The sequence below is a fragment of the Rhizopus delemar genome, genomic scaffold (assembly GCF_000149305.1).
Source record: "Rhizopus delemar RA 99-880 supercont3.3 genomic scaffold, whole genome shotgun sequence".
Taxonomy (NCBI): domain Eukaryota; kingdom Fungi; phylum Mucoromycota; class Mucoromycetes; order Mucorales; family Rhizopodaceae; genus Rhizopus; species Rhizopus delemar.
The window spans coordinates 1842859-1864622 of record NW_027137829.1 but is presented as its reverse complement, the minus strand read 5'-3'; the positions used below and the strand labels follow the sequence as shown (position 1 = coordinate 1864622).

Genomic DNA, 21764 nt, shown 5'->3' with positions numbered 1-21764 from the left:
CAATAAGAACCCAAGCGTTGACAAAGATTACTAGCGCATCTAGACTAATCATATCAAGTGTATCTTTGAAACCTACCATTTTGAGATCAGATACAATTACACATCATTCAAGCATTCAATCTAATACTAATCTTTTGCAATATTCAAACACACCATCTATAGATTTATATCAAAGCTCATCAAATTCAAAAGATAATCATCAAACCATAACACTCTCTATTCCAGTGTTACATGGATCGCCTACGATGTCCAATCAACTTCCCAAAAAGTCAAGTGATACCTATAGTGATACAAGCCAGCCTACGACACCTATTCAAGATATCTCAGAGCACGATGCTAAATCGAAAACCACCAGTACGTTAGGCTGCGCTCCATCAAATAGTGAGTTTTGTACACATGCTTTGTGTAATGAGCCATCCAATTCAATGCCTATTCGACCAAGTTCAACCAAGTACGTTACAGTGACAAAAACCATCTTGATGGCTTCAGACAGATGTTTCGAGAGTTTTAGTTCTGATTTGATGAACCCTGAAAATGGAAAGACAGATGAACTATGTAATACAGTATCCGATAATGCTCATGCTTCCTATTATACAGTCCAAGTACCTACTACAAACCCGTCTATTCCAAATGCTATCAGTAATGCGTACATGCATACTTCAAAGGCCTCTCAAACGGGAATCATCACACCAATGGATTTAACAACGCGCCAACCAAAGCCTCAACCAACAAAGTCCAGCAACGCTGCGGCTAGCCAAGAGTGCATCAATCCCAATTACTCTTCAATGAATGAAGGTCGCTCTCTTATCTGTCCTTCCGAACTTGCTCTTGTTCCAAGCGTCATGACAGATGTCTCCAGTCGGCAAATATTCCAAATCTCTACAGTAACTGTCACTGTTTCTCCAAATCGCGCTGGGCCTCTAGAAACTCCAAATGTGAATGATGCAGTTGTTCAAACTTCAGACGGAACAGCATCTCATTGTTCAAGTCAAAAATGTGATCATGCAAATAGTAATAATTTGGGTGTTTCGTCGTCATCATCATCAAGCAGTAGCTCTAGTGAAAAAGGTAGTTCGAGCAGTTCATCAAGCAGCAGTACTTCAGAAAGATTATCCAATGAATCATCTACTAATTGTAACTTGGACGGGACTTGTACTAGTCAAAACAAAAAAGACAAACCAAACAGCCCATCAATCACTTGTAATTCAGATGGAGTTTGTATTAGCAACAATGAAAGAGGAAGCTTGGGCCTCTCACCAAATAAGAACCATCTGGGATGATTTGTCAAATGGCTTTACCTATGGGTTGCAAATCAGACGGAGTTTGCAGTGGTCAGGATGAAAGGGATGAATCGAGCAGTTCATCGAGTAGATCATCAAGTAGTTCATCAAGTAGTTCATCGAGTAGCAGCAGCTGTAATTCAGATGGAGTTTGTACTAGCTCATCGAGCAGCAGCAGTAGTAGTAGTAGCATGGATGGATCCTCCAGTAGTAGCAGTAGCAGTAGTAGCAGTAGTGTTAACAGTACTAGTAACTCTAAGGGTAATACAAATCATTCGAAAGACTGTGAAGATGGCATTCAAGCATCCCTAAATCCTTCTCCAAACGATCTACCAACAGGATATGAAAGCATAGAAAGCAACGATGATGTGAAGAACTGCAATAACTGTAATCATGCTACATACGAAAATAGAGGAAATGATAAAGATTCAGGAAGCTTCAATGAAAACAATCAAGCTCCTGCTAAATCTCCTCCAAATAGTCAATCACCAGTGTATGAGAAACGAGAAGGTAATAATTCTATTAAAAAGAAAAAAAAAATGTAATGATTGCAACCGAGTACTTACAAGAATTCCTCAAGATAATATTTCTGTAAACTATGGAGATAGAGGAAGCAGCAAAGGTTGGGGAGCTTGTGATCGTTGCAAACAAGCATCTAATAAGATTCCTGAAAGTGATACACCTACAAACTTCGAAAACAGGGGAGGCAAAGACAATGGGGAGGATTACAATGACAATACTCAGATATCTTCAAGAGTCCCTTCCAACGACTTACCAGCAAATGATGAAAACAGAGAAAATAGTAATAATGTACAAGGAGTAATACATGATAGTCAGACAACAGCCAGGGATTCGCCAAGTATTCCACTATCAACATTTGAAAATAAAGGAAATAACACTCTTGTCGAAAGCTTCAATAGTAATCATCAAGCACCTATTGACATGCCTCCAAGTGACATACTTTTAACAGATGAAAACAAAAGAAATAGCAATGATGTAAAACCTTGTAACGACTGTACACAAGTGCCTGTCAGAGCCCCCATAAGCGATAGACCTACAGCCTACGGAAACAGAGCAAGAAATAGTATAAAAAACCGAGGATTTACCTCTTCAAGCTCGTCACGTACAAGTTCAAGTAGCAAGAACACAGTGATCCTTGAAGAGGATGGCTCCGAAACGCATATAAAAGCTGCTCAAGCAGATGCACATTCTAAAGAATCAATTGATAGGTCTAATACAAGTTGATCTCTTTCTAAAAAAAAGATTAGATGATTATTATGTAAATGGGGAGCATCTTGTATTTATTTCATTACGGAAAATGTTTTACTGATATTTATTATTTACTTTAATAAAAAAAAAAAGATTATATATTATCCTACAGTGATTCATAAGCCTTGTTTTTTATATTAAAAAAAAGACAGAATTGAATTCTAGTGTGGTTTAACATAAAAGTTATCTTGAGAGTTTATATTATCTCTCTGCTTGTAAATCAATTCTTTTTATGTGAAATAAAATAGGAGTTTTAAAGATCATGACACATCCTGCGAGAATCAATATCAAACCATTTCTTTCAATTTTCATTGGACGATGAAGCATCTCTTTAACAGAAAGAAGATAAAATTCGATTTGATTGCTCATTTCTTTTTTTCTTTTTTTTTCTTCTTTAAATTAAAAAAATGACTGACGTTCTCCCCTCTTCACCTGCTTCATCTATCGTTAGCACTAGAAGAAGATATCGCTTTGCCACTGAAGTGGTTACAGTAGACAACTCAGATGATCCACATAATGCTGCTTCTGTTCCAATTTATCAAACAGCTACATTTAAACAAAAGGGTTCTAACGCAACAGGAGAATATGATTATTCTCGAAGTGGTAACCCTACTCGTACTCATGTTGGTAAATGATAATGAAAAGAAAAAAAAAAAGATAAAAAACTAATAAACAATTTATAGAAAATCATTTAGCAAAGGTAATGGGAGCCGAGAGAGCTTTAGTCGTTACCAGTGGTATGGGTGCATTGGATGTGATTACCCGACTTGTAAGAGCAGGAGAAGAAATTATCGCAGGTGATGATCTTTATGGTGGTACCAATCGTCTCCTCAGTTTCTTATCAAAGAGCCAAAATGTCAAAACACATCATATCGATACCACCCAATCCGATTCAATTATTCCATATTTGTCTGACAAGACCCGTTTAGTCTTATTGGAGAGTCCCACTAATCCATTGATCAAAATCAGTGATATCCGTACTATCTCAAAGCATGTCCATGAGCGTTGTCCAAATGCACTTGTTGTAGTAGACAATACTATGATGAGCCCTTACCTACAACGTCCTTTGGAATTGGGTGCAGACATCTCTTATCATTCAGGCACAAAGTATTTGTCTGGACATCATGATCTTATGGCTGGCGTCATTGGCTGTAAGTCAGCTAGTGTTGGTGATGTAAGTAAATCTGTCCCCTTTTTCTTTTTTCTTGACATTAAACCATCTTTTAGGAACTTTACTATGTAATCAATGCTACTGGATGTGGTCTTGGTCCATTTGATTCATGGCTTTTATTGCGTGGTGTAAAGACACTTGCTGTTCGTATGGACAAGCAACAGTCAAGCTGTATTCGTATTGCAGACTATTTAGAATCACAAGGATTTAAAGTTCATTTCCCTGGTTTAAAATCTCACCCACAATATGAATTGCATGCTTCTATGGCATCCGGACCAGGTGCTGTTCTCAGTTTTGAAACAGGAGATATTGGATTATCAGAAAGAATTGTAGAGGCTACTAAACTTTGGAGTATCAGTGTATCTTTTGGTTGTGTCAATTCTTTAATCAGTATGCCCTGTAGAATGTCGCATGCTTCTATCCCTGCTCATATCCGTGCTGAAAGAGCATTACCTGAGGATTTGATTCGTTTATGTGTGGGAATCGAAGACCCTGAAGATCTTTTGGAAGATTTAGAACAAGCTTTATCTGTCGCAGGTGCACTTTCTAAATAAGAAAAAAAAAAAAAAAAAAAAAAACTCTATTGTATTTCATTGTATTTTCTTTATAAATTTTTTTTTTTAAAAAAAAAAAGAACTTATTTATTATTATTATTATTTGTTCTTTAGTATTTTTGTATGTGTGTATATATACAACAATAAAAAACCAAGTTTTTGCTGTTCTTATACAATGTTCTATAATACATTTTTTCCTTTTCAATTCATCAACCTTCAAGTGGTTCATCATCTTCTTCTGGTTCAACTACAACGACAGTGATCTGTCTTTGCTCCTTTTCTATCTTTTCATTTTCTTCTTCGAATGTTACGTCTACTGTCATGCGGTCCCTTCCACCATTAGCCAACATCAATTTAGTAGGGTTGTATTCAATTGTATTCAGTGCATTGTTTACTTGCTGCATTGTTGTATCATTCAATTCTATTTTAGCTGATTTACCCCACATCAGATTGCTCAATCGTACTCGTCCAATGGTTGCTGATACTTCAATTGTTACCTTTGGTATCCTATCAGGACCGCCGCGAATATAAATAACATTCAAACCTTGGAATTTACCCGGTATAGGTTGAAGCGCTAGGCGGCCATCCTTGTCAGCCTCTAGCATTCGTTGCGAGATGGCTTGATAGACATAATCTGCAGGTGCCACAAGATGCATTGGCACCTTCCAAGTTCCTGTGGAAGAGATTATATTGTGTTTTTTGGTATCGCGGTGCGGTAAATCAAGGTCAAATCGTTTAAAGACATAATCAATCACACTGCCGGATTGCACAGGGAGTTTGTTGGTCATTTTACCAAAGAGATGAATGTTCCAGCTAAGGGGTTCGATTTTTGTCTTCATGTCTTGTTCAGCTAAAGGATTGGGTTGAAGTAATTTGTGAATTTCAAGATAGCTGAAAGGATACAAGACTTCACGCGGCAGGATGGACAAACCACCAGCTTCCAAGACACTACGACGCTCACGAACATAAGAGGTGATGGCCTTGGGGCCTCCGCAATTAAAACATTCAGGATCATAGTTGTAGACTGAGAATGCACCTTCGGCCATCTCACGGAATAATTTCCAACCTCGTTTGAAGCGCATTAAACCTTGAGGTAAATAAAGACCACGGTCATCTAAAGTCCATTCACGGTCAGAATGTACACTTGAATAATCGGATCCAATAAATTCTTGACTTGAGTTGGGAGGCACACGGATCCAAAGGGCGTCCATGTCCATATAAGTGCCACCATAATTGTAAAGTAAGAGACAGCGGATATAGTCAGTCAAATGCCAGTAAAAAAATTTGCCTTGTTCCCAGCGATCCCATTCTTGAAGCCAATCTTGTGTACCAGGTCCAAAGTACCAATGCCATTTCAATAAATTCTCCTTGTTAAAATTGACAACTTGTATATTATATCCACGTCGTGTATAGGCATCAAAAAAGTTTTCTGGAAGTGAGTTGGACATCATAATGATTGCTGCTCCGGGTTCATGAATCCACACCATCTCCAGGGCACGCCAGTGTCGATCAGTAAATGTGGCAGGATCACTTGTCCAACAAACCCAATAAAGTAAGTGCCATTTGTCAGTGTCTGTATAAATGGATGTACGAGCAGACAGGATATCTTTGATGATCCATTGATCATTTTGTCCAATAACAGCAGGCTCCAAATCGTCCTTGACCTTGGGTCCCGGGATCTTTTTGTAGCTTGGCAATTGAGCAAGAGAAACGCCACGGTCTGGATCGCATACCCAATTGTTCGATCGCCAGTCGTTCTTTTTTGCATGACAAGGGTAGCACAACGCACACAGACGCTGCGAGTTCATTCCTGTACACAGAGGTTCTTCGTGGAGTAAATTACTGTACATTGTCTTGGCATTTTTTTCAAAGTCCTTTGTGAACCGTTTTGCAATCATTGTCTCTTCACATACGTCTTCTTCTGCACCCTGAATGCGCTTATCATGGATTGGTTGGATATCAAAGCCGAATAACCAAAGAGGTAGGTTGATGTCATCTGCTTCCTTTATGAATCGTTGTGGATAGTTAATGTTTGCAATGATATCAACAAGGTTACGTGAAAGGGTATAAAGTGCGCCTGAAGTAAAGGGAGGTAAAATAGGCATGGCGTAATCCAATTTCAGGTTGCTTTTATAATACTCAACAGGCATATTTCTAATATAAACAAGTTTACCATCTCTTCTTATATATCAGATAATAGCTTACCTATAAACAAATCCCTTCCAATAGTTTTCTCTGGGTTCATCCAATTCATTACACACAACTTCCCATCTAACAAATACATCATCATCTGTCTTGATCAAATAATCATACTGCACATTTGAAGACCACCTTAGGGCCTCATATAGTTTATGACTTTTGTCTTGCTTCAAGTCAGAGGTTGGGACAACTAGTAAATCATGATACTTTTCTGATTCTTCCACTACTGTATTCCAGTCGTATGCAGGTGAAGGTGGTTGTCCAATGACAAATCGATAAGCGACACGCTTTTGTGAATGCTTTACCCAATGCAAGCTTGTCTCTCTCAAAGCACGTCTCTTTTCTGCCCCATCCCAAGATGACAGAATGAGTATCAAGATAGTTTGAGTAGTGGTAACAAGGGTGCTATCTAAACCAAACGTTTCTCTTATCAACAGATCAGACGTGTATTGATATTGATGAATCTGACTGACAAGCACAAATGAAGAATAGGCCAAGACAGCTATAAACGGCAGTACCAAGATGTTGAGTGCCGTTGTGCTTTTGAAGTGAGATTGGGTTGGTAAGGCATCTTCTAACTTTTGGCTGTATTTAAGACTGGAAGCCAAAGTGAGCTTCAAGACGTTACAGACAAAGAGAATGATACAGAAGGTGAGTTGAGTCTGAACAGGATCTGATAAACAAGAGCTAATAATGCCTGATAGACAGCAAACACTGAGATTGAGTGCCAGTAGACGAATGATGGCATGCTTCATTTCGTAATGATACAGCCACCGACTCATCATGCTTGTTGCCAATATCCAGCTCCAATAACCTGATAACATAGACTATTGAAAAGAAAAGATAAGTTATATTTATACCCTTTAGCTTTTTATTTTATTACCCCAAGTATGGCTACATAATATTCGGCTTGAGTTGTTTGTATCAGACGTGGTCCACCTGCATCTCTTAAAGGAACCAGACTAGCTGCTTTCCAATAATAGTATGTATAAAGAAGAACTGGAAGAAAGCATAAAGCTCTCAAAATGGCCACCGGTAGTTGGTATCGTCGAGGTACGTTGAAACTTGAGATGATGCGCTTTTGCCTAAAAAAGGGCAAAGTTGTTTGCTACATTAAAAAAGATGAGTTTAACTTGATTGAAGAATAAAAGATGATTTACTTGGGGCATTGAAAGCTTCTTTATTCAGATTCTTATTGATTGAACAAAGCAAGAAAAAAGCGACTTTCTTTATCCAATTTTAGTTGTAGGCTGGAAAAAAAGAAAAGGATTTTGTGCGTCCTGTCGAAATTAAAGTATCTCCATCTCAAGTCGCTTTTTGAAGATCTTTTTTGTCGCTTTTTAAAACTTGCCTATCGCTTTTTAAAATCTACTCTTCCATTCCTTTTTTTGCAGATCAAAAATCAATAATCCCATTTACCAATGAAAGCTTAATAATTTTATGAAGGTAACAAACAAATCGCTTTTATTAATTAAATGCAATATCTATTAACACAAGCAATAAGAATACAGTAAGTAAATAAACAAACCATTTAGTGAACAACCAAAGAAGGAAAATAAATTCAAATCCTTACACAAAATTCAATAAAAGGAAGAATAGACCATATGCTCACTTCAACGGATTTTTATTTGAATAATCAAAACAAGTGAGTTGGCGACTTGCTTCTCAATTGTATTCAATGTTGATGATTCTAAACTATTTGCGATTATCCATCCATTCATGATCTATTTTCTTACTTTTATTCATGTTTCTCCTGAACGAAGGTTTGCTCCTCCTCTCCTCATTTAATTTACGTCACCTCGCCATGGATTCATTCCTCGCTTCTTCTCCCTTATGATGTTATTGTATTAACCAAAGTACCCTTTATCAAGTATTCAACAACAACAGACACCAAAAAAAGGATCATTAACACCAGCCTCAATTTTATTATTATTATTACAACTGCAAAGATACCAAATTAATTTTCGGACAAAGAAATTTATTGAAGATAATTTTAACCTCATAACAAAATAAAGCTTTGTAGACTAAGAAACATACATCAATATTTTGGCCAACAGATTTCATCCTTGGTTTACAAATGTCACATTGCACCAGGAAAGAGATTTTATCTTCCAAGAAGATGACACTTCCTGTCATACAAGTGGTTATGCTCAATGGCGGAAGGAGGTCCACCAAATTAGGGTTTTTGAGTACAAGCCTGCTCAAAGCCCTGATTTGAATCCCATAAAACATGTTTGGAATGTTCTTGAAAGGCAAATTGGGAGAAAAAGATCGTCCATCAAAAACTTGCAGCAATTGAAGGTGGGCTCTACGAGAAGAGTGGGCAAGACTGGATGATGAGTTTATCAACCGATTAGTTCGAAGCATGAAGAAGCGATGTGAAGCAGCTATTAAAGCTAAAAGCGGTGCAGCAGAATACTGAAAATTATTTTATGAGTATAATTTTAAAATAAACATTTGAACCTTTCTTTTCTCAGAAAATTGAAAATCCAAGCTTAAGTATACACGTGTTTATTGGTCTTGAACTTGCATGCCATATTTTTTAAAAATTTTGTTTCCGAGAATTTATTTGGTATAGTTGTATATGATTAACGATTTGAATATTGATATTTAAAAAAATAACTTACTTTTTCTAATCGCTTTGGTTGTTATTTTGATTTCAATAATACAAAGAAAGAAGAAAAAGTGTGAAAGATAATAGTTATTTAGCAAATGAATATAGTCATTTTTAGATTTCACAATTCTAGTTTTTTATTATTCACACAAGTGAAAGCTAGATGGCACATTTTATGAGAAAAATTCATACTATAAGCCAGTTATAATTGCGTCTTCTCTAAGCAATCATTAAATTTTGTGATGGACTAATGCCAAAATCTCAAAGGTCGCTCAAGAGGACGCTGTTGCAAGCTTCTTTGATTCTACTGGAAATCGTCTCTTTTTCCAAAAGTTTTTCTCTCTTGAGTTTACTTTTAACAACAGACCAAAATTGCTCGATGGGGTTGAGTTCAGGAGAGTATGGAGGAAGATATATACAACCATAGCTATGGCTAGTGATATAACATTCGATATCCTTTGAATTATGGATTGGAACATTATCTGTAACAATGCAATGTCCTTGAAACTTTTCATCGTTATTTAAGACATCCAAGGTGCTTTTGACAAAGTTAATATGATGACCGGTTACTATACCCCTGACATCGTTAACAATCTAGTCATTAGTGCCTAGTCTTCTCTTAGATAGTATCATGGGTCGACACAGTTGAATATTTACAATCCCAAACGATAAAATTACACCCAAAATCGTTGTGGTCCTTACTCTAGTTTCAGGTACATTTCCTGTTCTTATCAGCTCATCTAAAAAAAGCCACGTTCTTCCTTGTGTTTGCTCCATAATTTATTACCAAGAAATAAAAGTGAAGTCAAAAGACAAACCAGATGTGAAGTGAAAATCGTTTTATTAATATTTTATATATGACTTTAATAAATAGCTTTGTACTTCTGTTAGTATAGACTTTTTTTCTTTTTCTTTTTTTGTGACTTTATTTAGAAAAATTCATCCTGAAAAGTTTGCAGAACCTGGGAGGGATCAAAAATAAAGCATTTTCATGTGTAAATCAAAACCAAAAATATTTTTCGGTCGGACTTTGAGTTTATAAAAGGCAACTGAAGACATAAGCTTCTATTTAAAACACAGGTACAGAAAAGCACATGCTTGCACACTGAAAATAGGATTCGCTACCAAAAAAAAAGGTGTCACTCAGTTCAGAAATAAGGTAATGTAGACTTTTATGTTTCAGTTTTTACAAATAATACTAAAATATATTTATTATTTATTATACAAGTCTCCTTTATATATTCTTTCAATCAAAATGTAAAGAGATGCTGTTAAGTTTATAAATAGTTATAATAATAAATAAGAGAGGCAGTCTATTCATTGACCCACGAGCTACCTCGTTTTAGCCATTTAGCAAGTAAAATGGTAATGTCTCTTATAACAAATCCACCCACAACTGTGTTAATTATATCACAAATATTGTCAAGTTTTGTAATAATCGTATCGTATTGTGGACTACTTGATTTCCTTTTACCTTCACGATAATAACTTGACCAATTCTCTACAATAGAGAAACGTTACACTACGTTTGTTTAGTATGTATGTTCTTTTTCTCACCTAATATATGGACTTGATAAAATAGTTTCTCTAAAGCCTCAACATATTGTTTATAGCTGTCTTCTCTGATAGACTGTTAAAAAGGACGATACATGAGACTTATTGTACTATGTTACCCTTTTGATAAACCAAAAGCATTCATACGTTCTACAGATTTTGATAGCCTTGTCCCCCAAGACATAAACGATTGACTTGCCTTTCTTCCAGTTTCCGTTATTGTGTTATTATTTGATTGAAAAGATGAATTGCTATTGTTATTTGTCTGACTTGAGTTATCCAAACTTCTATCTGGGCCTTCTTTTCTTAATTTCTTTGACAAACTATTTTTTAATGTCTCAACGGAGGTTTCTACATGCTCTAGTAACTTTAGTGAACTCCTCAGGTCATCTAAATAAGTCCAACTTTCAAGTCGAGTAATATCACTCCTGAGTGTGTCACATACTGATACTTTGGTATCCGCGTGAGGTATTTTTACATTTGTCTGCTGCCTACATATAATCATTTATTATATTTAATCACAAGAATGGGTAATTACCATAAGCTCTTGGGTATATACAGTCTTTTTGTTATATAAGCACCTTGTCGCATACTCTTTTCTAATGCCAAAATCAGCGTCAGATTTTGATGTTCTCTCAGATCATCTTTATCTTTTGTTTGGTCTTTTAAAAAATAACCAAAAGAGGGGCTTGTGTTGCTCTGCTCATAAGCTGATATTTTACGCTCAACGATGTCTTCCATGGACAATCGATCGACGGTCTTTTTGCGTATCGGATGGCGAATTTCCTGTTCTTCGTCCAAAGTCTCAACTGTAGACATCGAAGAAGACCTTGGGATTCTAGGTAGACTACTGGTTCGTGCACGATACGTTTGAATAACCTCCTCCTTTTTCAAAGAAGGGAGTGTGAGTGAGGGCACATGTTTGGTTTCCACCTGTCGGTCCAAATCAAATTCTTGTCCGTCCAAGTTCGTTTGCAGTTGAAGGGCAGAGGGTGTGCTTTTGGATGGTTGAAGTATAAAAGGTGTTATCATTTCACCATTTCTAAATTCGGTAGAAGTTATTTTGCGTAGTGAAGCTTTTTGAAAATCAGGCCTCAGTAGCCAATCCTCTTCATCCTCCTCTTCTTCATTGGCTAAGGTTAAAAGTCGAATGCGTTCAGAATAAGAGTTGTGCTATACAAGAAATAAGAAAAAGAAAAGCACAGAATTATATTAAAGAGAACAACTTACAATCTCTTGTAAACGTCGTTTGTCATTCTCTTTTTCTACTAGATTCAAAGCTCTGTCTAACAATTCAATAGCCTCTTTGTAAGCATGAATAGCGCCTGGAACGTCGTTGGTCGAATCACATTGAACTGCAGCATTGGCTTTTTGTAAAGCAGATCTAAGAATAATTTTAGAAGCTTGTTTTGTTTCTTGCTGACAAAAAGAATGCGTAATTGGTAAAATACTGGAATCTACACTCATTTCTGTTTAAAATATCAAAAAAAAAAAAAAAAAAAAAAAAAACGCACAAAAGTTTATTTACAACTAAAATTGCTTTTTCAACCTCCTCTTTGACTGAACATCAAAAATGGTTAGAAGACAAAAATTGGAGTTTTCCTTTTTTGGCATGATCTTATGTATGTGGAACGTGAAAGTTTACTGGACAATTATAACTGTGCATTTGTACTTTTTATTAATTTTTGCCAATTATTAGTTGCTATTATATTATTTTACTTAATATTACAAATTAAAGACTCAAAAGTCAACAATTTACCTTTCCTATTTTTTTAATGGTTGAGAGATGACAGCTACTCAGAGCAAGTTTTCTAAGCTTTGATTTTCTGCGTTTGCTTTTTATATCCAAGTAAGAAATTGATCTTATTATATTGTTCTTATAGAGACCTAAGCTATTCTCTCTTTTATTCTACAGTGTTTTCATAGTTTTTGATGCGATTATCTTATAGGCTACTGACATACTTTATTGTTAAAATATTACGCTAATAAAACAGAATTACTATGTGAATCTTTACATAAATAAAGAAATTGAATCCACGCAAAAAATTAACAATAAGCTCTCCCAAATTTCCCCTTTTAATGTGTTACACGGGATGTCAGTTTTATCATCACAGATCAACTAATTCTCGGTTCTTCGGTTCTACATTTCTATCAATGCCGCATAAACATGGGCTACGAATTTTTGATTGCTGCTCAATATATCAGTCGCACATGAGAAAAGCGAGTATAAAAAGCTCCCTTTTTCATTGCTTTTTCACCATTTTCTTCTTCATTCCTTTCTTTTTTTTTTTTTTTTTTCTTTTTTTTTTCTTTCTTTTTCTTTCTTTTTTTTTTCTCCTTATTTCTCTTTCTTTGATATGCAAAATAATCAAGACGTGTTTCACTTTATGCATGCATCAGCACCTGAAAGTAAGCTTATTTTGATTTAATGACTTTTTCTTATTGTTGTGTTAGATAAAGATCATTGGCAAGGAGGCTGGCCAAACCAACTCACCCTATTACCCTTACAATACACTTCTTACTCATCTTTAGTTCAGAGGCCTCGTTTAACGACCACTTTTTGGGAAGATGAGAGTACATTATGCTACCAGGTTGATACGCAAGGTGTCTGTGTGGCTCGTCGTCAGGGTAACTACGCATATTAATTCTCAGCCTTGATAACTAAGATACATGAATAGACAACAATATGATTAATGGTACGAAATTACTCAATGTCGCTGGCCTTTCTCGCGGTAAACGAGATGGCATTTTAAAGAATGAAAAGGACCGTGTTGTTGCAAAAGTAGGCGCAATGCATTTGAAAGGCGTCTGGTAATTAACATAAAAATGATTTACAATGTTTAATTAAATTTTTGTTTCTTTTTTAGGATTCCTTTGGCTCGAGCCAAGACCTTGGCGAACCAATTTAATATTTCAGATGCGCTCTATCCCATTTTTGAGGATAACCCTTCCTCTTTCCTTTGCCCATCGCAGTGCCGCCAATTACAAGATGTCCCGATTGCATACAGAACTGAAAGTTTCACAGAAGGTACGTTGCGGTTTTAAAAATTAAATTGTTGGATGTGCTTATGTGTATGTTTTTGATATTTAATAATTTAGTTGATCCTTCATTTTCTATTCAACAATCGTACACTGGTCTCTTTTGATTTTATGATTGACTTTTTATGACTATGTTATTTATGCCTCATTATATGCCATCTTTTTATTTTGTAAGAATTTTATGACGTCATATTTTTTTGAACCTATAATAAACTATTTTTATAGTTTAGCCAGCTGCAATGTTTTCACTTTAAATTCAGGCAAAGTAAAAGTAATTTCAGACAAATAAAAAGTTCATTTTAGACGACTAGGAAAGTTATTTCAGGCATATCGAACATTGGAATGTGTCAGTTATGAAGCAAATCATAATTTAATGTTGATATCTCTACCAATAAAATCAAATCTCTGAAGAAAATCCATCTTCATCAACTGTTGAGAGCCAATTGGCCAATAACATGCCATTTTATGAGAGAGCAAGCAAAGTAGTTGCCTTACGTCAGTAATAAAGCTGAATTAGTGGATACCCCAATTATTCTCGCAAAAAAAAAAAAAAAAAAAAAAAAAAAAAAAAAAAAAAAAAAAAAAAAAAAAAAAAAAATTGACATGATGAGCCTAATGCAAGGTCAACAAACCTAAAAAAATAATAGAACAACGTAGTCAAAAACATTGAACATGGTAGTATTTCTCAAGCCATACGTCTTCCACAAGTACAAATAAAAATTTCGTGCACCAGGCAGAGAAATATGAATGCTTACCCTTTTTATCCATATTTCAAACTATCGATATGAATATAGAAATTTGTAGGATCACAAGGACCCTGTTCCTTCTTAGATTCGATAAATCGACAGTAATACGTAGTTTGAAATAGAGCAAGGTAATCATTCAAGTTTTCAAACATGATTTCAATGATTTCATTGATATACTCAATTTTTTACATTGTTTTTCTTTAAAAAAATTTGCTGGATCAAACTATGCCATCTAATAAAGTAATCGATTATGTAAAAGAGAAGTATAGAAAGAAGCGTATCCAGATTGAAGGTAGTGAATCTACAGAATAATATACTTTATTATGATGTATATTACATGATAGATCGTAATAATAGTGACTAAAAATAAATATGGAGCCAAAGCTAAAAAACTTAAAGCGCCAGCATTGGGACAATTAAAAATCTTGGGTGATATCTCATCAGCTTTTTGTACGTCTTACGGTCAACCAAGACATGTTAACGTAAAGTCAAAGGAGAGTCAGAACTACAAACCAGTGCTTATGAATTTTAAACAATCAGTTTGGCGGTCAATTTGAGCGCTTTACTCGAAAAATATAAAGTCTATTATAAAGTCATAAAACTTAGTGAATTTACTTGAAACATTATCTTTTGTGCTCAGATATTTGTAAATAACTGTGCTGTTCAAAATCAAGTCTCTAGTGCTTTGGCTGCTATAACACAACAGGATCTTTGATACTCAATCTGTCAATTGATAATGGGTCAAACTGTAATAAACAGGGCTTTTGTTTGAAACGGAATAGTTTTTATTTTCGATGAAATGAATCCACAATATCCGTCAATTGCTTATTCTTTGAAAGACTATCCCATCAAAGAATGTAACGATTCATTATCTGCAGCTTATATTACTTCAAGGTTTACCCCAAGATAGGCCTACACCAACTTATTTGAATCATGTAGAAAATTTAAAAGAAGAGCCAGCATTATTTCTACATTAAGCTTAAAAATCTGCCAATTAAATTATTTTCTATATCAAAGAAGACCGAGAGCAAATGCAGAAGTTACTAATATTTTATTGAATGATAGTAAAAATTTCACAAGAAAAAGAGAAACAAAAAACTAAAAAAAAAAAAAAAAAAAAAAAAATAGAAAGCACAGAAGAAAAAATAATAGAGAGGAACAGTAAAGAAAAAGGGCGCATTGGATTAACCCGTTTAACATTCAGAATACAATATTAAAAATAACAAAATAAATAATACTTTACAAAACAAATGAACAAGATGAGATGAAGCAAGTGAGGATTCAAGCCTTCTCAGGACGATTCTCCTAGTTGCTTTTGATGGTGGTATGAAGAATAAAGATAACAGTGGTATAAAAGGTTTTGTCTCTGGATCAACCACGACATAACAAAAGGAATTAAAACTGGTATTTAAAGCTTTTTTAAGTTAGCTGTAGCAGGCATTAACGAGTTTAAGACATTGAAAAATTATTCATAGTAAGCAATAGAACAAACTTCTATTATTACACGCTTTTTATTTTATTGACATGTATAAGTCTGCAATCCTTGCAAGAGCAAAAAACTTACGTCCAACAATTTCTCAGACAAAAAGCATACCAATCGTATATTAGCTTGTAGATCCCGCTGTATACTTTGGAATAGAGTTCTAAATTCAAGTAAAGACATCCTTGACATATCACTTTCTGTTTGGGAAGGTAAAAGGAGATCGACCATTTTTCAACGAGAAATCACCGTAGTAAATACGGTTTCATCTTCACAGATGATTTGGATATTAACAAGGAAAGATATCCAATATTAAATTCTGGTATGTCTTGCAGCTGATACTCAGTATTCTTCTTACAATTCTTCTTTTTGTCTGAAGTTACTCTTTTTGTTTATCTAAAATCAATCTGAGGTTATATGCAAAAAACTTATTTTGCAAATAAGAGAGATGCTGCATTTTCATTGGCTATTGAAAAGCCAGAGAATCTAATGTAATACAATGCAGCTTTTGGTAAAAAATCTTTTTTTTTTACATGTTTCGACGTTTTTCTTCTTCAGTTTTTAAAAATATGAATTTTACATACAAAGAAGCGGTAGAAAAATTAAATTCTTTACAGTCCAACGCTGCGCTTTTAGAACAACTTCGTAAGGCTGGTCCTCGTATGAGCGAACGTAGTTTACCCGAGATGAGGGAGCACTTTAGACGTATTGGTTATGAACCCAAGGACTTTGATAAGCTCAACCTAATCCATGTGGCGGGAACTAAAGGTAAGGGGTCTACCTCAGCCCTCACTCAATCGATCTTGCACAACTATGATCCTACCATCAAGACCGGTCTGTTTACTTCCCCCCACTTGGTTGCTGTGCGCGAACGGATACGTATCAATGGCGAACCGATCAGCGAGGAATTGTTTGCAAGGTATTCTCAAGATGTCTGGGAGAGATTAGAGGCTACAAAGGAAGAGGCTATTCGCGCTATGGATTTATCAGACAGCGACAAAAATGAATTGATTAAAAATTCAAGGAAACATCCAGATAAGCCTATTTATTTTAGATACCTGACTTTGGTAGCCTTACATGCATTTATACAAGAAAAGGTAAAAGAAAAAGAATATAAAAAGGGTTTAAGAGTGATGAAGAGGGTGAAATCTCAATCTTTTTTGTATAGGTTGATTGCGCTATTTTGGAAGTGGGTGTAGGTGGCGAATATGATTCAACTAATATTATCGAAAAACCTGTTGTCTGTGGTATTACTGCCTTAGGATTAGATCATGTTTCTATTCTTGGAAACACGATCGATCAAATTGCATGGCACAAATCTGGCATCATTAAGGTAAAAAAAAAAAAAAAAAAAAAAAAAAAAAGAAAAAAATTAGAGAGATAATAACTGATGATTATAAAAGCCTAATGTGCCAGTTGTTTGTTTTGAGCAATTACCTGAAGCTATACAAGTGGTTCAACAAAGAGCTCAAGAAAAAAATGCACCATTAACAATTTTATATAAAAACCAAGTTTCAAATCTAAACGGTATTGAAATTGGTAAGTATTTTTTGTGTGAAGCGAGTGAAAAAAAAAAACCCTTGTTAACAAAAAAAAAAAAAAAAAAAAAAAAAAAAATAGGCTTGGCAGGTGAACACCAAAAATATAACGCATTAACTGCAATTGAATTATGTAAAATTTGGCTAAAGTCTATGAGAGGCATCGAATTCAAAGAGGTTATTCCCGAGGGGTTCAAAAAGGGATTAAAAAATGTAACATGGCCTGGCCGTGGACAGCTACTTGATATCAGCCATACCAAATATGCATCAGAAGGTACAAATGCAACCTGGTTTTTGGACGGCGCTCATACCATTGAAAGCCTTGAGGTATGTGCTGCATGGTTTGAGCAAGCACTGAAACAAAGAAAGGAAGAGGGTCATCGTATCTTGGTCTTTAACTGCACTCATGGTCGTGATAGTGACCGATTACTTCAAGTGATGTCCAATATACAACCGACAGTTCACTTTGATGATGTGGTCTTTACAACCAATGTCACTTTTAAGGAAGGATATACCACAGATAATACCAACAATAATGTCTCAGCAGAGGAAGTCACTTCTGTACAGAAAATATTAGCTACAAGTTGGGTCACTCAAAACCCTGCATTCCCTAAAGATCACGTTCATGTGGTGGATTCAATTGAAGAAGCAGTTGAATTTGCTGTAGCTCGATCAAAGCAGGTGACAAAACGCGTTCAAGTACTGACAACAGGTAGTTTAATTATGGTGGGTAATACGTTGACTGTACTTGGGTTCAAGCCTCAGTAATGCCTCTATTATTTTCATAAATACAAGATCACAATGAATATATTGAATGCATATATAAAAAAACTTCATAAATAGAAATAAAGTACCAAGAGGTTGTGCTTTTGATTTTTTAATCTTTGTAAAACAATAAAGCATGATACTACATTTAAAAAAATTTCTTTACAAGCAGGCCCACAGTCTAATAAGTATTAAAAACTGATCTAAGAAAGAGATTTGCAAATGTGTTATTAAAGTCGAGTGAAGATTGAGATAAAAAACGAAAGCAAATTACCCAATGAATATGGGCGAAACAGTATAACAAGCAGTGATTAGAATAGCTGTCAAAAAGGAAAAAGAAAATAAAATCATTAAAAAAATCATCTTTAACAATAAGCATAAAGATTATTGGATAAAGATCATGGAACAAAGAGACGAAAAAAAAGTATCACGACTTATTAACGGGTTCAGGATCAGTAACCTCAAATTGCAATTCCTAAGAAAAAATATATATAGTTTTCTTGTAAACTAAAAGGAAAGGATCACTAGCCTGCAAATGAGCAATTCTCAAATAGAGCGACAAGGATAGATAAAGCGGTTCTCAAATAAGGCAAAGTATCATAAAAGTGGGAAGAGCTGAATTGTTTTAAAGTAGTTGCACGCTTTCCAGATATAATCTTTCACATAAAAAAGCACAATCCTTACATAAATACCAGTATTTTGTTTCATTCATAATCATCGTCTAAAATGGAATCTATTTATTTGTATTCCTCTCTTTAAAAACAAAAACACATCAACTAAAGGGTTTTTTTGTATGTGTTGTATATAAATAAGTAGCTTAGTTGTTAACCTTGGCAATTTCAACACCGCCAGTAGCACCCAAGACACGCTTGATGTCACCGTAGATGGCACTATAAAAGGAATTAGAGCACTGTCTCATAAAAACTATAAAAAATCACTTACAATTGACCAGCAGTAAGGGTGGCAACCATGACAATACGGGGACCAAGACCCAAGAAGAGACCCTTAGGTCCGAGTTGCTTAGCCATACCAATAAGACGAGAAGTGAGAGATTCACCTTCAGCACCCTTTTGCTTGTTGATCTTGGACAACAAGGTATCAGCAGGTTGAGAAACAATGGCAGCAACAGTACCAGCAATGATACCAGCACCAAGGTTAACGGTGGTCATGGTAGAAGGAGCGAGTTGATCCTTGGGAGTACCGATGGACTTCAAGATTGTTTCACTATTTATAATTAGTATCTTGTTCCCAAATGACAATAAAATAACTTACGTGGCACGTTCATAAACAACAAATTTGGCCATGGTATAAGGAACTTGCTTCAACAAGATGGGACCAAAACCAGAGTAGAAACCCTTGATGGCACCTTCTTCCTTCAAGATCTTGCTGAAACCAGAAAGAAGACCAGAGGCAAAGGTAGGTTGAGAGACGAGACGAATACGAGTGGCTTCCAAAGGACAGAGAGCAACGTCAGCAAAGAATTCGGCAATAGCAGAAGAACCAAGGTAAATGGCAGTACGGTGTTCAGAGGCCTTTTCGACACCGACCATATCAATGAAGGTCTTCTTCCAGAATTCGTAACCACCAAACTTGAAGGCACCTTGCAAGAAGTAACCAGCAGCAGTAGGACCGAAACCGGTCAACAAAGCACCGGCACCTTCGGATTGAACAACTTGACGGAAACCGGCAATCATACCCTATATACATATCGTTTGCTTTGGTCCGGTCCTCTCCTTCTTTTTTCTTTTTTTTACCTTGTTGTAAACTTCAGGAGATAATTGGATTCTGGTCTTAACAACATCAACAGGAGTCTATGCAAAATATTAATAAACAAATAAGTCCTTTTTAATTCTGTGCATCCGTATTTACCCTATTTTAATTGAATGTTAGCTTACTGAAAAAGCGATATAAAAAAGATCTACTTACATAGCACCGTGAGTGATACCACAACAGAGGGCACCAGCAATAGCAAAACGAGCATAGAGGTTAGCACCGGTGGGGGCAGCAGAGTCGTTGGCGGGAGAAGGAACGATAAAGTTCTTCTTTAAAGCTTGTTGAGAAGGGAACATTGCTATTGGGAGGAAGTTTGTAAGAAAAAGAAGGGGAATTAGCGAAACTACGCTAAAATTTTTTATATCTCAAGGTCCCCCGCCCTGAATTACGCTTTCCGGATAACAGTCACAATGAAATTCATTTTAAAAGTAAACCTATGAACGAATCCTTTATTTATTCTTTTTTTTTTGGATAAAAACGGTAAAATGTATTGGTTTAGTTTGGTTTATGTTTTAACAAATGAGTGAATAGTTTAATTTTAGGCGTCGGTTTTATTTTTTCAGAGATAAGGTCGACGTCATTAGCATGAAGATATGCCGGAGTCTCTTCCGCATTTAACCGACAAATAAAGATTCAAAGTAAAGTTCTTTATTTGGAAGTCTTGTAAAATGGATTCTCCTTTCTTGTGCAGAGTGCTTATGGATTCAAATAGCGCATTTTAAAAATTCGAGTAGCAGAAAGTACAAATTTTAGTAGCACTGTTGAAGCTAGAAGCGCTTTTCAAAAATCAAAATGTTGCCAAAGCGAAGGCTGAAAATGTGGTAAATGTTCTCAGAGCCGCGCTTTATTTTCATATATATAATATTAATAAACTTTCAAACCTCTTTCTTCCATATATCTTTCAAAGCCGCGCATCATGGAATAAATTATGGGTGATATCAATAACAATGAACCAGAAAGATTTCTCACTGCAGCAGACGCGCTTGCATTTTTCAAAAGACTACAAATAAAAGAACGAATCAGGAAAGACGAAGAAAGACATGGTTCAGAATTACCACTGGAAATATCAGAATATCTGGATAGCACGCCAACATATGAACTCAAAGAAGGGTTTACAAGATTTAAGAAACAGGTCGCCAGGTACAGAAACGACAACTGGAACAAGCAACATCAAATCAACAAGGAAATCATTCCTGAACTTAAGAAGCGGAAGACAGACACCCACCAAGTTATCACCTCCATCTATAAATACTCAGAGAACACTAGAATACAAGCAAGAGCAACGACAGAAATCTACGAACAACTCCGTTATTTACAAGGAAAAATTCAATTCGAGAATCCCAAAGATAAAGAGATCTTTGATGGAACCATTGATCAAGCTGCAAAGTTTGCAACGTTCGGGTTTGGACAGGCTAAGTTCCAAGACAATGATGCTAGAGACTATGCCACAAAAAACCAATCTATCCAGGTCGAGCACTTCAAGATGGAAGGAGTACCAGCCTTGAGAGACCTAATCGAGCCAAACGATTACATGCTGAAATTCGATTTACAAGATGCATATACCGTAGTACCAATCCATCCAAATTCAAGACCATTTTTAGTATTCGAAAACCTTGGCATAGTCTACTAGTACAAAGCATTGAACTTTGGACTAAATGTCGCTCCAAGAATTTTTTTCAAAAATACTTTGATATGCAATCGAGCCTTTAAGAAGACAAGGCATAAGAATGGTCTATTATTTAGACGATATTTGCATTTTGTCACAAGACCCTCAAGACCCAC

At 35.5% G+C, this 21764-nt stretch overlaps 9 protein-coding genes across 9 annotated transcripts; 5 read left to right on the top strand and 4 right to left on the bottom strand.

Annotated features, from left to right (window-relative positions):
* Positions 1-245: 245 nt before the first annotated feature.
* On the top strand, positions 246-2525 carry RO3G_04909 (uncharacterized protein; the record flags this gene model as incomplete). Its single annotated transcript, XM_067659499.1, has 4 exons — positions 246-555; positions 598-1134; positions 1317-1790; positions 1861-2525. 4 exons carry the CDS (start codon positions 246-248, stop codon positions 2523-2525), a joined length of 1986 nt encoding a protein of 661 aa, XP_067515600.1.
* Positions 2526-2956: 431 nt separating this feature from the next.
* On the top strand, positions 2957-4274 carry RO3G_04908 (cystathionine beta-lyase; the record flags this gene model as incomplete). Its single annotated transcript, XM_067659498.1, has 3 exons — positions 2957-3176; positions 3233-3723; positions 3777-4274. 3 exons carry the CDS (start codon positions 2957-2959, stop codon positions 4272-4274), a joined length of 1209 nt encoding a protein of 402 aa, XP_067515599.1.
* Positions 4275-4689: 415 nt separating this feature from the next.
* On the bottom strand, positions 4690-7642 carry RO3G_04907 (uncharacterized protein; the record flags this gene model as incomplete). The annotated part of the gene is made up of 5 exons (XM_067659497.1): positions 4690-4695; positions 4772-6428; positions 6480-7300; positions 7357-7581; positions 7634-7642. The coding sequence occupies 5 exons, from the start codon at positions 7640-7642 to the stop codon at positions 4690-4692; spliced, it is 2718 nt and encodes a 905-aa protein (XP_067515598.1).
* A 1706-nt stretch (positions 7643-9348) lies between these two features.
* RO3G_04906 (uncharacterized protein) lies at positions 9349-9864 on the bottom strand (the record flags this gene model as incomplete). The annotated part of the gene is made up of 2 exons (XM_067659496.1): positions 9349-9681; positions 9790-9864. The coding sequence occupies 2 exons, from the start codon at positions 9862-9864 to the stop codon at positions 9349-9351; spliced, it is 408 nt and encodes a 135-aa protein (XP_067515597.1).
* A 1311-nt stretch (positions 9865-11175) lies between these two features.
* On the bottom strand, positions 11176-12108 carry RO3G_04905 (uncharacterized protein; the record flags this gene model as incomplete). The annotated part of the gene is made up of 2 exons (XM_067659495.1): positions 11176-11814; positions 11872-12108. The coding sequence occupies 2 exons, from the start codon at positions 12106-12108 to the stop codon at positions 11176-11178; spliced, it is 876 nt and encodes a 291-aa protein (XP_067515596.1).
* Positions 12109-12998: 890 nt separating this feature from the next.
* On the top strand, positions 12999-13787 carry RO3G_04904 (uncharacterized protein; the record flags this gene model as incomplete). The annotated part of the gene is made up of 5 exons (XM_067659494.1): positions 12999-13050; positions 13174-13269; positions 13320-13452; positions 13509-13669; positions 13741-13787. 5 exons carry the CDS (start codon positions 12999-13001, stop codon positions 13785-13787), a joined length of 489 nt encoding a protein of 162 aa, XP_067515595.1.
* Positions 13788-16405: 2618 nt separating this feature from the next.
* On the top strand, positions 16406-18212 carry RO3G_04903 (uncharacterized protein; the record flags this gene model as incomplete). Its single annotated transcript, XM_067659493.1, has 5 exons — positions 16406-16417; positions 16524-17003; positions 17075-17239; positions 17310-17445; positions 17527-18212. The coding sequence occupies 5 exons, from the start codon at positions 16406-16408 to the stop codon at positions 18210-18212; spliced, it is 1479 nt and encodes a 492-aa protein (XP_067515594.1).
* Positions 18213-19026: 814 nt separating this feature from the next.
* On the bottom strand, positions 19027-20278 carry RO3G_04902 (uncharacterized protein; the record flags this gene model as incomplete). Its single annotated transcript, XM_067659492.1, has 6 exons — positions 19027-19099; positions 19152-19433; positions 19482-19906; positions 19964-20020; position 20079; positions 20136-20278. The coding sequence occupies 6 exons, from the start codon at positions 20276-20278 to the stop codon at positions 19027-19029; spliced, it is 981 nt and encodes a 326-aa protein (XP_067515593.1).
* Positions 20279-20910: 632 nt separating this feature from the next.
* RO3G_04901 (uncharacterized protein) lies at positions 20911-21612 on the top strand (the record flags this gene model as incomplete). The annotated part of the gene is made up of 1 exon (XM_067659491.1): positions 20911-21612. The coding sequence occupies one exon, from the start codon at positions 20911-20913 to the stop codon at positions 21610-21612; it is 702 nt and encodes a 233-aa protein (XP_067515592.1).
* Positions 21613-21764: the final 152 nt, after the last annotated feature.